This window comes from Camelus ferus, chromosome X (assembly GCF_009834535.1).
Source record: "Camelus ferus isolate YT-003-E chromosome X, BCGSAC_Cfer_1.0, whole genome shotgun sequence".
Taxonomy (NCBI): domain Eukaryota; kingdom Metazoa; phylum Chordata; class Mammalia; order Artiodactyla; family Camelidae; genus Camelus; species Camelus ferus.
The window spans coordinates 41,237,136-41,254,703 of NC_045732.1; the positions used below are offsets into that span (position 1 = coordinate 41,237,136).

The 17,568-nt window shown below is 42.6% G+C and overlaps 1 protein-coding gene and 1 non-coding gene across 5 annotated transcripts in view; one reads left to right on the plus strand and one right to left on the minus strand.

Moving 5' to 3' along the window:
- Window positions 1-12,481: 12,481 nt before the first annotated feature.
- LOC116662351 lies at window positions 12,482-12,588 on the minus strand. Its single transcript, XR_004318387.1, has one exon. It is a non-coding gene; the product is annotated as a U6 spliceosomal RNA (small nuclear RNA).
- A 1,006-nt stretch (window positions 12,589-13,594) lies between these two features.
- Window positions 13,595-17,568, plus strand: part of PHF8 (PHD finger protein 8) — an 85,002-nt gene continuing 81,028 nt past the window's right edge. The window contains exons 1-3 of one of the 4 annotated variants that reach the window (XM_032475470.1): window positions 13,595-13,670; window positions 13,879-13,953; window positions 16,019-16,208. In XM_032475470.1, the coding sequence (XP_032331361.1) occupies window positions 13,938-13,953; window positions 16,019-16,208 (206 nt within the window). In that variant the 5' untranslated portion in view covers window positions 13,595-13,670; window positions 13,879-13,937. Of the gene's footprint in view, window positions 13,671-13,878; window positions 13,954-14,318; window positions 15,091-16,018; window positions 16,209-17,568 lie in introns of those variants that run through there. The other 3 variants (XM_032475472.1, XM_014562069.2, XM_014562070.2) reach the window with 3 other exon arrangements.

The window sequence follows — 17,568 nt, forward strand, 5'->3', positions numbered from 1 at the left end:
AGTCTTCATTTGTGTGTGAGAAATACGAAAATTCTGTGGTCATCTATTAGAAGCAGACATAGAACGTCATCTATCAGGCGCTTACTATGTGCCAGAGAGAGTTCTAGGTACTTTATTTTATACATTTTAAAACATTTTCATTTTATGATTTAGTCCTTATATATTCATACTCTCTGAGCAAAGGGGAGTGTATCAGTTAGGATAGGCTAGATTTTGCTGCAGTAACAACCCCAAAATCTTAACATAATAAAGGTATGTTTCTTGCTCATTATGTCCAACATGGATTGGCAGGAGAGCTCTGTTCATCCAAAGTCACTTGAGAACTCAAACCAAGTAAGGGGAAGGAATGTGATCAAAATCCACATTGACTTTTTTTGGTAGAGGGCAAGGTAATTAGGTTTGTTTGTTTGTTTAATGGAGGTACTGAGGATTGAACCCAGGACCTCTGTGCATACTAAGCACGCACTCTACCACTGAGCCACTACCCTCACCCCAACACTGACTCTATAAAAACTTAAAATGTCACACATCACTTATCTCTTTTCATTGCCCAAAGAAAGTCACATGGTTGCACCTAATTTGCATAGAGATGAAAAAGTACAATTCTGCTATGTTCCTGGAACAAGGGAGAGGTAAGTTTGGTGAGTTGCAATAATAGTATCACAGGGAGAAATGACCCATTTCTGGGTAGATTTGATTCATCGACTTTTGGCTGGTTGTCATTAGCTGACACTTGAGTCATTACACCTAGAGTTTGGAACGAAATAGTGAAGCATTCATTCCCATTCCCATGTCAGAGGGATTCTCTGCATGTGGGCTCAAGTGAATATAATCTGGTGGTAACACAAGCATTGAGTTTAGCTCCTCTAGCCCACCCTTTGGGCGTGGTTGTGAGGATGAAATGACACAGTGTCTGTGAAGTGCCTGGAATAAATTGCAGCCTCAGTAAATGTTAGCTGTTGTTATGGGTTTGGCTGGAGGAGGGGGATAGGTTGGAGTAGATGAAAGACTTGTCTCCACTCCCAGTCCTGATTTCCTCATCACACATTCTTTCCTAGCCTATAATCTGGCGTCAACCCTTCCCATTTGAATGTGGCTACTTCCAAAGGTGACTACTGTGCTCCCAGTCACCAAGTCCAGGGTTTTCATGAGGACTGCATCTTGCTGAGGATGTCCATGATAATTGACACCGAAATACAACCCATTTCCTGAAACTCTCTGGTTTCCCTGACACTTTTCTACTGTTTCTCTTTCCTTTTTTGCCTCCTTTAAAAAATGATTAGGTACTATTTGATAAACACAAAAGGACATATGTATAATATATGTTATGAAATCGATAATAAAATGAACACTGAGAACACTAAGAACCACCCCATCTCTCTGCCTTCCCCAGAGGTAAACAGTATCTTGAGTTTTATTTTTCATTCCCTTATCTTCTTTTTAAATAGTTTTATCACATGTAATTATCCCCCAAACAATATATTGTTAGGTTGTATTTGCTTTTTAATTTGATGAAAATGTCATTTTTATGTAGTCTTTTGCAACTTCCTTTTCTCACCCAACTTGATTTCTCTAAGACTCAAACGTATGGTTTGTTGTAATGGTAGTTAATTTATTTTCACTTCTGTATACTCTTCTGTTGTGTGACTATACCACAATTTATTTACCCATTCTCTGCCCAATGGAAATACGGCTTTTTTCCATTAATGTTGCCACAAACGCTCACACACACATGTCCGACTGGGACCTAAGGCATGCAAATGCTCACCTTTATAAGATAGTGACAAAATTGTTTCAAAAAGTAGAATTAAATAGGAATAATAATGCCTGCCTTATCTCCCTTTCAGGTAGTTGTGAGAGTTACACAAGATAGTGAATGTGAAAATACTTTCAATACATTAAGAAGACAGTTGACATACTGGTTTTGAGTCCAAGCTCAAAATCCTCAAAGTTGCCTCATGTGCATACTGGTTTCAAGGACCAGAAAGACTAAGACTGTTCCATGTCAGTTTGAAGTATTTATAGGATTTTCTGATGACAAAGACTAGACTCTTGGATTCTGATGCTGATATCTGTCTGTCTGTTTTTTCTACCTGACCAGCAGCCTTTCCTCATTTCTTCCAGTAGTAGCACGTCAATTTTCCAAGGAAATAACTCTTCCATTTTTGGAAGCATCCTCAAGTGACCTGCTCTTCCCAGCCAGCTCACTGAGGTTATTAACTGTTGTTGTCATGGCTTTGTTTGCCTGCTTGCTTTGTTCTGCTTGCTCTTTAAAGACTCCTTTTACTTCTGATAAACCCAGCATGATAATTTGATTACAAAAATGGCCACAGTTGTTCACATCTCCCTGCATCTACATCTTTTGCAGCTCTTCCCATTAAGAGATGGCATCTATATCTCCACCCTTCAAATCCGGACTAGTCTTGTGTTTTGTTTTGGTCAGTAGACTGTTGCAGAAGTGATATTATGTCAGTTATAAGCCTTGCATGCTTTTGCTTACTCTCTTGGACCTCGGGAACTACCATGTGAATGAGCCTTCAGGAGGATGAGAGACCCATTTGTCCAGTTATAACCAGCCAGACCAGCCTAGACCTGTCAGCCCCCAGCCAAACCACCAACAGACTACAGATACATGAGTGAGCCCAGCCAAGATCAGCCAAGCCTTGTCCACATCAACAGAGCACCAACTCACAGACACATGAGCAATAATAAATGGTTTGGTTCAAGCTACTGAGTTTTGGGGATGGTTTGTTATGCAGTGGTTGCTAATTCACACATCCAGCAATACAATAAAAATTGTGTTTTAGGCAGGATCTAGTTGTTCGGTAGCAGGAAGGCCCTTCAGGATATTTAGCCTTCTGTACTGCCTCTGACTACTTTCTTTCCTTCTTAGCATGTCTCTTAAGATTAGCATTCCTCAGAGTTTCTGTTCTCAGACATCTTGTCACTATTCTTTCTTCCTGGTCAGTTTCATCCTAGCCTCCTGGCCTCAGCTCTTACCTGTATACAAATGACTCCCAAATATACCTCTGTGTGAACTGTCCTGAGCCAGGGCAGAGTTCAAATGGTCGGCTGGACACATCCAGATAATTGTCTCCCAGAAAAATCACGACTCAATATGTTTCAATGTGAAGTCTTGCTCACACCCCTTCATTGTTTCCTGTACCTCCTCTTCCTCCATCTTGATTCCTCTGTCTCTGGTTAATGTCACTACCATCTTTATCCTCGTATAACCCAGGCCAAAAACCTCATCATCTCAAGCTCTCCTCATTCCACATGCCCAATCATTCTACAGTGTCTCGTATCTGTCCCTTCCTCTCTATTTTCAAAGCCCTTCCCCCCTTCCTTCTTTTTCCTCTTCTCCTATTTCTTTTTTCTTGCTGTCAATGTGTGATCAGTGGTCCAGCAACATTAGCATCACTTGGGAACCAAATTAGAAAAGCAAAATATTGGGCCGCACCTCATGTCTATTCAATCAGAATCTGCATCTTAACAAGATCCCTATATAATTCATATGCACATTAAAGTATAATAAGCAGCTCCTTAATTAAGCCTCAATCTGAACAGGTATAAGTCCTCATCAGTTTATAACCTGTGCACCATGTTGGTGGCACTCAAGCCTGGCTACTGATCAGAATATCTGAGAAGTGTTTAATTTTCTATTCCTCTTTTCAAGATTTAACCTTTTAGTGGGGAGGGTGTAGCTCAAATGGTAGAGTGTATGCTTAACATGCATGAGGTCCTGGGTCCAATCCCTGGCACCTCCTCTAAAGATAAATAAGTAAATGTAATCACCTCCCCCTGCCTGCCCCCCAAAATTTAAAACTTTTAAAGAAAGAAATATTGATTTAAAAAGAGTTTTAAAAAGACTTAATCTTTTAAAAAATAACACTTATTAGTTGTTTTTCCAATACAGAAATACAAAGAAGGAAATTAAAATGGGTCTATGCCTTGCCCAGATAACTCCAAATGACATTTCTTTAAAAAAAAAAAAAAAAAAAAAAAGGAAAATTTACCTAAGGTTAGACAACTCAACAGAATAAACATGTACAAAATGAAGACTGAGACACCTCTAGCACCACCTCAATCCCAACCCTTTTCATCAAACATAGCCATTCTTAATCAGAATTTACCTTCCAGGAAATAATCAAACATATACCTGCAGATATTTATCTGTTTATCTATTCTTTTGTTTTAAAAAGTATAAATTACTCCCTTTTAGTCAGCATGATTTTTTATACTTAATATATCTTAGCGATATTCTTCTGTGAGCACATACAGAATATTTCATAAATTTTAACACTACATAGTATTCCATTAGATGAATGATTCCATCAGATGGATCAATTCCCTATTGACAAGCATTTTGATTGCTTTCAGTTTTAGCTATTACAAAGAATGCTGCAATGATCATCCATGGACATATATTTTGGTAAATTTCTACAGGTATATCCATAGGGTAAATTTTAAATGGCAAGATTGCTGGGTATATTGGTTAAGATGTTCTGGTTACAAGTAACAAAACCCAACTCCAGTGGTAGGGTGAGCTAGAGCTACCCAGTGTCTTTAAGTCTCTCTGCTGTGCAGTTCCTACTTTATCCAAGTGGTTTTCTAAGTGTGGACCCTGAACCAGCAGCATCAGCATCATCTTGAACCTCTTAGAAAAGGAAGTTCTTAGTCCCTACCACAGACCTTAGCATCTGAAGCTCCGGGAATGGAGATCAGCATTCTGTGTTTTAACAGACTAGGTGATTCTGATGCACACTAAAGGCTGAGACCCGGTACTTTAGCCAAGGTGGTCATGAGATGGCTGCCAGTGGCGATGGAGGCTTTGAGTCTCTTCCTTTAAGTCCAGCAGAGAAGAGAAAACTCTGATTCAGCATTCCAAATGAGCAGGACTCCCAAGGTGCTCCCTAATTTGCTTGCTTAGGTCACAAGTCCTCCCCTGAAACAATAATGTCTGAAGTCAGAAGAACTGCAAGTAGGATCAGTTTATCCCAAAATACATAGGCTATGAGTGGGAAGAATAGATACACAAATAAAAATCTACAAATTGTTAGGAAAGAAAGAGTGGGGAATGACTACTCAGAAGGCACTGGCAAAGCCCACAACATTCAGTCAAAGAACATGTGTGTGTTCTATTTTGATATATATTGCCAACGTATACTTGAAAAAAGTTGTAGTAACTTCAGTCCCACCAATAGTGTATGAAAGTATCTGTATTTCCTCATACCCTCACTTACTCTACATATAATCTAAACATCTCCCAGTCTAACAGGTAAAGATGGTATTTTATTGTTTTGATTTACATGCCTTTAATCACAAATGAGCTTGAACATCTTTTCAAATCTTTATTGATGTGTGTATGTCTTTCTCTGTAAATAACCTGCTTATTCTTTAGCTCATTTTACCATTGGGTTTCGTCTTTTTCATATTAATTCTTCTGGCTCATTGTAAATTAAAGAAAGTAGCCCTTTGTCATATATGATGCAAATGTTTCCCCCATTTTGTTGATCTTTTGCATTTGTCTATGTTTTTGTTTTTTGAGTTTTTTTTGCCCCACAAAGCTTTCGACTTTCATGCAGTAAAATTCCTCAGTATTTTTCTTTATTGGCCTCTGGGTCTGGGATTCTTCTTTAAAAGGGCCTTCCCCCATGTCTACCTTTCCAGGTGAACATTTATATCATTTGTCAAGTCTTTAAAGGTTTTAAGAATTTCCAGACCTAGTGAAGCAGATTTTTAAAATGTGACACTCTGTACTGGGTCGAATAGTGCCCCCCCAACCAAATTCATGTCCACCCAGAACCTGTGACTGTGACCTTATTTGGAATACAGCCATTGCAGGTATACCCATGTTAACATGAGGTCATATTCCATTAGGATGGACCTTAATCCAACATTGGGGTCCTTATAAGAAGAGAGAAATTCAGGTACACAGAGAGAACACCATGTGACAATGGAGAAGGAGATATATCTACAAGTCAAAGGATGTCAAGAACTGCAACCACCAGAAACCAGAAAGAGCCAAGGAAGAATTCTCTGCTAGGGCTTTCAGAGTGAATGTGGCCTGCCAACATCTTGATTCCAGGCTTCCAGCCTCCAGAACTGTGAGACAATAAATTTCTGTTGTTTTAAGCCACCCAGTTTATGGTGCTTTGTTGCAGCAGTCCAAGGAAACTAATACACACTATCTAAATTTTAAAAAATCTCCAAGTGTGATTCCAATACATCACCAGAGTTGAGAACCACTGGTTCTCATTTTTGGGGTGGACATATATTTTTTCTATATTTCTAGGAGAGGAATTTCTAGATCACATGGTAAGTCTATATTTACCCTGTTGAGGAACTGCTGGACTGTCTTCAAAACTGGCATTTTATATTCCCACTAGTAGTGTAAGAGGGCTCCAATTTCTCCACATTCTCACAATATTTGTTATCTGACTTTTTGAGTCTAGCCATCCTAGTGGCTATGAAGTGGTATCTCATTGTGGTTTTGATTTGTATTTCCCTGATGGCTAATGTTGTTGAGCATATTTTGGTAATTTGTATGTCTTCTTTAGACAAATATCTATTCAGATCCTTTACCTATTTTAAATTGGGTTATTTGTCTTTATTTTATTGAGCTGTGGGAATTCTTTAATCGGAACCATTCCTAACCCACTCAGTATTTAGTAGAAGTAGAAAAACAGAATGACTGAAATAGTTTTCCTTCAGAAAAGAGTCCTGGTGTTGAGACAATCAACTATCCTTTTGGGGGAAAAAAAGCTATCCTTATATCATATCAAATTCACTATAATAAACTCTAAACATTTTCTAGAAGCTGGGAACAAGACAAAATCATGGAGTTCCAAATCTAAGGAGAGATAGATCATGAACAAATGAACAAAAAAATTTGGAAAACTTCAGAAAGAGGTGGTCTATGAAGAAAATAAATCAAGGTAATGAACTACAGCACATCTTAATGGGGAGTGGTGGTTAATTTAGTTAAGGTGGTCAGGGAAGGCCTTTTGGAAGAAGCAATATTTGAGCTGAGCCCTGAAGGTGTCAGTCACAGGAAGATCTGAGGGAGGAGAGTTACAGAGAGCAGAAATGCAAAAGTTTTGAGAAGAAAATGAGTTTAAGGTAGGTTAAAGACCTAAATGGAAAGCACTATAACAGAATGAGAAGGAAAAAAAAGATAAAATATGGTTATTGCCTTGGATAAGGAAGGCCTTCCAAAACAAAAAACAAAATGGAAAAGCCACAGAAGAGAAGACTGATATAAATATATCAAATGACTATGCAAACATTTAAAACTCTGTATGATCACACAAGCCATAAACATGTTACACATTATGGGAAAATATCAGCAAAATATATAAAGGTTTAATATACAGAAATATAAATAACTCCTACAACTTAATGTGGAAAAGACAACCCTGTAAGAAAAACCAGGCAAAGGTTAACAGTTCACAGAGGATGGACCAATAAACATCATTTGAGAAGATGCTCAACTGCACTAGTGAGGGAAAACGCAAATTAAAAACAAACACATGAAATCCCAGTCTGTCCCTTCCCACCCGCTGCCTAGGATTTCAAAATGTAGAATAGATAAACAAGATTATACTGTACAGCACAGGGAAATATACACAAGATCTTATGGTAGCTCACAGAGAAAAAAATGTCTCAGTGAATATATATATGTTCATGTATGACTGAAAAATTGTGCTCTACACTGGAATTTGACACAACATTGTAAAATGATTATAACTCAATAAAAAATGTTAAAAAAACAAAAAAAAATAAATGTCATTTTTTTCACACACACACACAAAAACACGTTACCATTTCTTCCTCCATCAGATTGGCAAACAGTTTAAAGGTCAGAGTCTTAGGAAATGTGAAACTACACTGCTGATGGGAGTGAAAATTGGCATGATGCTTTTGAAAGGCAATTTGGCAGTATGTATTAAGATTGAAAATATTCATACCCCATGGCCCAGCAACCCCTCTGAGTGTCCTTCTAGAGAAACATGCCTATGCACGAGGAGGCCCCTACTGGTATGTTCTCAGCAGCTTCGTATTACTGAGAAATAAAACCACTTTAAACATCCATCAGGGGAGTGAAAAAAGAAATCAAGACTCATGCGAATTATGGAATTTCCTGAACAAGAATTCAAAAAAGAACAAAGTTGATTTTTTCTTTCTGTAGAAAGATCTCCAAGACATTGCCAAGTGAAGAAAGCAGTTGGCCAAATGATACGGACAGTATGTTCCTGTTCACGAGAAAATGCTAAACAGCCACACTAACCTCCATATTTCTGTCATCATCTTGTCTCTACCCGCCCCCACCCCCTACTCCCAAAGGAGAGGAGTTTGGTTAGTGAGGCTGTTTGAGTGGCGACCATCCCCTCACATCATCTCACAAGTACCATCTAGCAGTAGTGGGAGCCTGCTACATAATTTGTGGGGCCCAATGCAAAATGAAAATGGAGGGCTCCTTGTTCAAAAACCAGGGTAGAGGTGGGAAGTACAGTTAAGGAGATTAATATGTGGTTTTTTCCTTTAAAAATATTTTATTACTTTTCAATATAATAGGGATAATAGTGACACATGAATAACAACATAAATTTACAAATTGCAGAACAACATTTTCCCGTAATTTATATAATAAAATAAATAATAACATGTTACTAATATACCTTGATAGATTTTTCTGGCTCAATTTTCTGCAAATTCAATGATATAGTCCTCAAAATTTGTATTTTTAGCAATTTCATTTTCAACCAATATAACTGAATGCAACATCAGTCACAAGAGTGCAAATGTTTGGTAAGTTTTTATTTTGAAAAGGAACTTTCAGCTGATGCAACTGTTACTGGCACTGTTTTCTGTAGGCTATGACAACATTAGGATAGATTTCTGATAAGTTATTTCAAACTACAAATTTTAATGCATCTAGAGCTGATGATTCTTGTAGAACAATTTTTCAAAAAAGATTTAACTCTTTGTACAAATCAGTTTTGTCTAAGTCTGATTCTAATTTTAAATGTAAATTTATACAATGGCATTTAATGTTTCCTGTGACATTTCCTGTAACTTGTAGAGATCTGCTATAGATTGAATGCTTGTATCCCTGCCCTCAAATTTATATGTGGAAATCCCAACCCCCAATGTGATGGTATTAGGAGGTGGGGCCTTTGGTAGGTGATTAGGTCTTGAGACTGGAGCCCTCATAAGTGAGATTTGTGCCCTTATAAGAGAGACTCTGAAGAGCTCCTTCACCCCTCCCACTACTGCAAGAAGATCACCATCTATGAACCCAAAAGTGGGCGTTCAATAGACAGTGAATCTGCCAGCACCTTGATTTTGAACTTCCCAGCCTCCAGAACTGTGAGAAATAAATGTCCATTGGACACTCAGTTTACAGCATTTTTGTTATAGCAGCCTGAACAGACTAAGACAAGGTCACACAAGAAATGGAAAATGACTTCAAAATTTATTTATAATTCAAAACGCATGTTTATGCATTCTACCACTGTATCTTCAATTCTAAGGAAGACACTTTTAAATTGCCTTCCTCATTAATAGCAGGTTCATCCAAAGCTTTCATCCACTGTGCCTAATGTGATGATCTTTAAACTTAATTTCCATTTCTTAATCTGTGGATATTTACTTTGCAATTTTGCACCTGTTTTCAAAACAACAGATTCCAAACTCTTCAAAGAGTTCTAATAACTCCCTGATGTACCTTACCGCAAAGTCCATGAGTACCTTTTAATTTTGTAATAATTTACTGGCAAAGTTCATTGCCTGAGTGCCAGCAGTTCCTGTCCCAGTGCTCAGGCCAGAGCTAATATTTGTGCAAATGCTGCAGGGACAGGCTCTGGTAACAGAAAGGCAAGGTTGCCTCTCACCGCAGGTCCCGTCACTGCCCCAATGCAGAGGCCGTCCTTTCTCTCAGGGCTATGACTACAGCCACCCCTGCTGCTGCTCCTGCTACTGCTGCCACCATTGTCAGTGGCCCAATGGCCCTCACTCTGGGCCCCATGGTGCCCCAGACTGCCCCAGATGCGCTTGTACATGCCAGGTGGCCTGGCCGATTGCTCAGGACACACACCACACACTGTGCCCACTGGCTGTGCTTACTGCCACCCAGTGTACCTCTTCTGCTCATGTGTATGCGCCATTGGCACACTGGACTATACAAGACACAGGTTCAAAGATAAAATTATTAAGAATGTCAAGACAGCGACAGGAGAGCACTGAACCAAGCCTGAAGCCCTTTCTGGGAGCAGAGCTCTGTCTAGGTGGCACACCCCTAAAGCTGGCCCTGGAGGAATGGGTTGGTGTTCTCTGCTACCTCGTTTGGCACCTGGGGGATCATCCTGCTAGTTGTCATTCCAAGTGAATGTCAACTCCTATCTTGCTTCTGTGATTCAAATTATGCGAAGAACCCTTGATCACCTTCCCCCATGACATGGGTCTTAGAGATACCAGTTGTTGTTAGATCCACACCTGGAGTGGTGAAGAGCCTAGATCCTGGACCTGTGTCACCAGGAACCCCAGCTTGCATACATATTAGTTATGAGACCTCAAGCAAGTGATTTAAAATCTCTATAACTCAGCTTCCTCATCCATAAAATGGGGATAGTACTAGTACCCACCTCATGGGGTTGCTGTAAGGATTGAGTGAGTTAATGCATGTAAAGAGCTTAAAACAGTGCTTAGCACACAGTAGCTTCTCAGATAATGTTATTTGTTATTATTTCGTCTTTTGTTTTCACTGTCCTTGTACTTTCAAACCCGTTTTGGAGCAAACCTGTTCTTCTTCATGTAATGTTTCCCCATTTCCCCCCATTTTTCTTCATGTATTTTATAGTGCACTTTGGCCCTTGTCATGTTTCAACTCAACAGTTATCTGTACGTATATGCACAAAGATGAATCAAAAAAGAGCTCGCTGAGATACCCTCTAGGGAAGTAAACAGGATTGAGTGGTGGTGGTGGGGTGGATCTTCAGCCTGTTTGAATGTTTACAATGGGAATGCATTTACTATATTGCCTACATAGTTAAAAATAAGTGTTTACAACTGTTAAGTGGAGGTGGGGTGGGGGAGGAAAGTTTCCAGGATGGACTCGCACTACATTGGCCAGTTCAGATCATGGACTGATGCTGTGGGAGAGACAACTGGTGCACATATTTCCAAGGCAACAGCCAGCAGCCTCCCATCCAAGGCAGGGCTGAGTTCTTTGGTCAGTAAATCTAACTGCCTCAGATTCAGCCCCCTGACAGCTTTGCCTTCCCCATTATCCTTTATGCTCCAAACCTGCCACCGAAGAACACTGGGGAGACGCTTGTAGGGGTGAGTACCACTGTACTTGAGTCAAATGCCACCTCCTGTCAAGCTTTTCCTGACATACCCACTGAATATGTTTGAATTAACTGTGGTTCCCTTTTTGTTCCTACACATGTTCGTACCTCTAGGTAGCCCTTAGGGTTTGACCCTTTTCAGCCTTGTTATTGGTCATTGAACCTTGCCTCCCTCATTAGATTGGACACTCCTTAAGGGTACACACAGGGTCTGTTATTCATGTCTGGAGACCCCCACCCCCAAACGCCACCTGTACCCTGCCTAGTCCATCATAAATGCTCAGGTGTTATTGAGAGGGTGCCCTGAACTGCCTCCCACCACATTAAGGCTTTTGCCCTTTTTAGTCCTTCTGCCTTGTCCCTGGCCAGCTCTTCTTGTTATTCAAGTCTTAGCTCATATGTCAGCATCTCCAAGAGGCCTTCCTTGACTATCTAAAATAGACTACCTTTTATCCAAATCTTTCTTCGTCACATAACTTATTTTCCTCACAGGACTCACTGCAGTTTGAAATTCTCTTATTTGAACTCATTTTATTGTCTGTCTCCCTCACTAGAATGTGAATCACAGGAGGACAGGGACCTTGTTTGAATCCCTACTGCCTAGAACAATGCCTGGTATATAGTAGGTGCTCAATAAACATATGGATGAAATGGTATTTGTTTGATTATTGACTCATCCTTGTGAAGAATGTTAGCACCAGAATGAAGGCCAGGACTTTATGTGGGTTACCGCTACATCCTCACACTTAGTACAGTGCCTGGTGCACAGTAGATGCTCAACAAAGAATTGCTGGGTGAGTGAATTAATGTTCCACACACACCTCAACATACTTCAGACTGAACTTAGACTCTTCTTTCCCACCAAACCTGCTTTTCCTTCTTTATATTCCAGCTCAGTCAATGGCACCATTATTCATTCTGACACCCAACCCAGAAATGAACTCACACTCCCTTCACTTATTTACCCACTATTTTCAGGTAGTCTTCTAGCCCTGTCTATTCAACCTCCAAAACATCCCACTTACCTGATCATTTTCTACCCCTGCTGCAACTATCCTGATTCAGGCCTCATCTTTTTTTCATGACTAATGCAACTACTTCTTTCTCTTCGCCTCCCTTTTCCCCCCTTTTTTATTATGAAATGCTTTATAAATTTGCATGGCATACTTGTACAGGGGCCATGCTAATCTTCTCTGTGTCTTTTCAATCTTAATATATATGCTGCCGAAGCAAACATCCTCCTGCCTCCTTGTAAAGCTAAGAAAGCTTAAGCTACAGGGCTTGTCACTTGCCACATAGTCATATGTCTTACAAGGTTTGCAAAATATATTTTAACCATAATTGGCTAAAATTGCTGTCCCTTTCTGCTGAGAGTTTTCCTGATCACATTTTCCTTGTATTAGGTGATGTTGGAGCTGCCTCAGGCATTTTTGAGACCCAGCTAAGTGGAAGTTGATTTGGGGCATACATTTAGTTTGGGTTTGGTGGAGGCATTTGTATGTGGTTTGTATTACTTCTATTTATAGTTATTACCCAAGTGTAGCAATGGCTTCTAGGCATACTCTACTGTCTACCTTTGAACGTTAACTTTGTGTTCACAAGTGTATGTTCTTTTCTTAATGAAATCCCACCTCACAAACTGTATAAGCTGCAGATCCCACTAAACCTGCACTGTCTCTGGCTAAGCCAGATGCAACTCTCTTGCTCTTGCTCAAAAACCTGCAGTGATTTCTTATTGCTTACAGGGTAAAATCTAACACTCAACTTCTTTTTGTAAATGTTTTCCCATGTGCATTTATGCATTTGTACATGATAATCCTTTTATATACAATGTTGTTAATTTAGTGAAATTTCTAACCTCCAAGTCTCTCTGAAATCTTCCTTGACAGCAGCAAGCAGCTTCTGAGGCACTTTCTTGGCCTCATTTTGCACTTTGCAAGAGGTATCTGGGTGCTTACTGGATACTGTATTCCAATTGTTGACTTGCAAGCTAGTTTGCTGCACTGGCTGGCAATTTCCAGCCAAAGAGTCCGTCTTTTTCATCATCGCATCCCCAAGGCCTAACCCACCGTCACTTGGCAAATTGGTAAGCACAGGCATTTTTCTTTTCTAAAGCGGTGGGACCCTTTAAGAAAATGAAACAGTAAGTGTATTCCAAGAGAATATTCTAGAATGCCTGAGAAAACCAGCGCCACCTGGAAGCATGTGTGTGGCGTTCCATTCACTCAACTTCTCCCACCCCACTCTCAGGCTGTAGTCAGAAAATCGCGGGACAGGTGCATGGAAATCCCTGAACTGCATCGGAACTGAACTGAAACAGTAGGGTCAAAGAAGAGCGATTTCGGGGGAAGGGGCTGCTGGGGAGCTGACAGAAGCTTTACGGGGGAACTACGACCCAGGGACCCAGGGCAGAACGCGGGGGTAGTAGAGAGTGCAAGGTTCAATTCCCCGGCTCTGCAACTCAAGCCACTTGGCTTCTCTGAGCCCGTGTCCTCGCTTGGGGAGAATAATAGAGCTTCCCTTGCAGGGTGAAGGGTAAACGACCCGGAGACCGCCGGAAAGAGCCCGCCTCGCTGAAGGTGCTCAATGAACCGGAGCCTCTGTGAGTACTCACTCCGCCTCCACCCCGGCCCAAGGCCTGCCCCGCCGCCGCCGCCTATTAAGTTTGCAGCGCGCAGTCACACAGTTCATCTCCTCTCATAGGAGGAGTGTGTGTGTGTATGTATGTGTGTATGCCTGTGTGTGTGTGTCTAGGGTGGGGTTGTGGTTGGAGGGGTGGTGCTTAAAGCCCGAAGAAGGAGGAAGGCGGGGAAGGTTCTGGCCCCACTCAAAATGGAGCCAAGCACCCGCCTCGTCTAAGATGGCGGCTTCCCCGCCTCTCGGCTCTGGGCCCTAGGCATCGATTGGGTACCTGGGGAGTCGAGCTGGTCCAAAGGTAACCGAACCCCGCCCCGCTTTCTCAAGGTGAAGCCCCGCCCCCTATGGCGTCACGCGGGAGCCGGAGCCCGCCCTTCCCCGCCTCCGCCGCGGTTACCTCGCGTGCCCGGCCCTCATAAGATGGCGGTCGGGTTGCCTCCCCGCGGCGGCGCCGCCACTCTCAATATGGTAGCTGTTTACCCCATATTTCTCCTCCCCTCTCCGCCTCAACTTCCTCGTTGTTTTGAATAAACTTTATTGACTACTTCGAATTGCCTACCACCGCCACTGGGCTTCTCCCGGCGGCTTTTCAGGCCGTTTTTCTGCAACCGGGCCGCTGGTTCATCTCCTTCCTCGTTGGTTTGCTCGCAGCAATCTCCTGTCGGCCCAGAGACGCCGCCGCTTGCCCGTTCGTCGGGCGGCCTCCGGACTAGGCCCGAGCAGCGGTCTCCAGTAGGCCCGAACGACCGGGCTGGGGCAGAGCTGTGCAGAAAGCTGCCCTGAAGCACCGCTGGGAGGCCAGGGCCGCGCGACCCAGCGGGTGGTTCCAGGGGAAGGCGAGCGAGGTTCGCCGCGTTGCCGTGACGATCCCAGAATTCGGCGCGCGCCGCCTGTGGGGCCGGAACTGCCGGCCGAGCCTCCGCTGAGCCAGGCGCCGAGCCCGGCCGCCGGCGCGTCGGGGGGACTGAGCTCCGCGGGCGTGAGGAATCCCTGCAGCTTTGCGGATGCAGAGGTCTTTGTAGGGTTTGGGACCGAAGACGCTCTTGTCAGGTTTGTGGCGTGAGGAGGTTCCTGTCAGTTTGCGAGGCGTGAAGAGATTCTCGTAAGTTTTGGGGGCTGCAAGGATATTCCTGTCACTTTTGGGATCTCTGATGAGATCCCTGTCAGTTTGGGGGGACGTGGGAGTCTTGGTCAGTTTGAGGGGGCTGTGAGGAGATGCCTGCTAGTTTCTGAGCTGTGTGTGTGTGTGAGGAATCCTTGCTTAGTTGCTTAAGTGTGAGGGAATTCTAGCCAGTTTCAGGGGTTTTGAAGAGATCCTTTTGAGTTTCTGGGGTGCAACGAGAACCCTGTCGTTTTTGAAGCAGAGGGTGAGCTGATCAGTTTTGAGACTGAGATTTATTTCAGTTGTTGGGGTGATGAGATCCCAACTGGTTGGGGATGGAATGGTTTTGAGACTGAAGGAGCAGATCATTTAAACTCTATTCACACGACCCCAGAACTGTGATTTGAGTTGGGCGCCTAGTCTTGTCTGCCTCGTTCCTGAAAGACATCGAGCTAATTTTCGAGTAATTTGAGGACTTCCAGAGATTCCTCATCTCTCTCTAGTTGCCTCTATTTTGGGGGGAGAGGAGGGGCTTTTTCTGAGGTACCCTCAGCCTCACCCTTTAGGCTATGGTTTGCGTCATAATAAAGAAAGCCCTGGGAAGCAAGGTTGCTAGCAAGGAGAGGGGGCCGTAAGGGATTAAAGCTTCCTGAAAAGGCGTCAGATCTTTCCCTGAAACCCGGAAAGAAGTTATCACAGACCCTTGGGGCCGAAGGAGGTAGGGAAGGGGGAAAAAAAGCCTCGACGGCAGAGCGCTGTTCTTTATTTGTTAAAGGAATTCTGGCGGCCGGTGGACTTTCTCTGATTGCCCCCTACAGCCCCACCAGCTGTGTTGCATCCCGGCAGCAGTCACTCCCCATTTGTGAACTGAGGGGTTGGTACCCAGGGAGACCTGATTTACACTGTAACAAGTATTGTTTGTGCCCAGCCTTCGTCCAGAAAGGACGCGTGCTGCCGCCTCCCGCTCCTTTTGACGCTAGGAACCTGGCCCACCGCACCACGCTCCAAAGCCCGGCGAAGATGGCCTCGGTACCGGTGTATTGCCTCTGCCGGCTGCCTTACGACGTGACCCGCTTCATGATTGAGTGTGACATGTGCCAGGACTGGTTTCACGGCAGGTAAGGAGGGCAGGCCAGGCTGGACAGGGTGCAGTGGCCAGGTGCTCACTCGCTGGCTGGCTCCTTTCCCAACTCTTGTTTTAGGTTCCTGCTCAGAAACGTATCCCCCCTCACCCCACCCCCACCCCGAGGATTTAACTCCAACCCATCTCCCAGACCCAGATTCTTCCATCCCTCCTTGTAGATTAGGGCCTAGCTGACATTGGCCTTGGATTTCTCCTCTTTTTCTCTTTTCTCATTATGTGTTTCTTCTTTGTATTATTCTTCTGAACTTATTTTTCCTTAGAAAAATATGTTTTTACCAGCCAGAAAGTATCAGTTTTGTATTCTGGCAATTTTGTTTTGCTTCAGAAGCAAGCTTTGGGATAGACAGTACTGCATTTCTGAGTCCAACAAACATGGATTTGAGTTGTGGCTTTGCAACTGATTATCAGAGTGACCTTGGGCAAGTTGCTTTGCATCTCTAAGCCTCATTGTCTTCCCGTATAAAATATATCTGATACATTCTTCCTGATTATTTAAAGAATTTTGCTTTAAATAGAACTTGGTAAATGGGGCACAAATGCAATAGTATTTTATTTCTGCAGTGTTTATCTGCAGAACCATCCAGCTAAATCGAATTAAGCAGAGGAGATATTAGGTAAAACAGTAGGAGGGAAACCACTAATGAATTCCCTTCAGTTCAACATGTGTGCACGTAAGCACCTGTCACCCAGGATTCCAGAGAGGTTAGTGTGTGGAATAAACCTGTAATATTATCCCATTATTGGGACTTATATCCCAACTCTGGAAAGAAAACCATGAGAGGGATTTGTATACTGGAGGACAAAACAGTATGTGGTGCCCTCTTCCTCTTGTGTGTTGTTAGATTCTAGAATTTTCAGTTGTCACCAGTCCCTTCCAAAGGAGCTGTTCCCTGTTATCACATCCAAGACCAAACTGAAGGTGCTGGTGCTGCTGAAATTCTGCTCTTAGCATGGACTGCCCCGTGTGGCACATCTAAATTCATATTCAGCTGATCTTTATTGAGTATTTACTGTGTGCCAGGTGCAAAGGTCTATTTCCTGCCTCACCGTTATTTCATTTAAGAGGGGATAGACCTAGAGGATGGGGCCTTTTTCTTTCCTCTGGAAATAAGTGGGGATTAAGATGTCTTTCAGGATTCCTGGTATCTTTGCTAGTGCTGATCAAGTCACTCCTCTGCTTAAAATTCTTTCAGTGGTTCCCCTACAGAGTAAAATTCAGTCGTCTTTGTGTGACAGACAAAACCTTTTGTGATCTACTTGTTCAGTTTCCCGCCACTCCTCCTCTCTTGTTCATTATGTCCCAGCAAGACTAAACTACTTATAGTTCTGAGGAA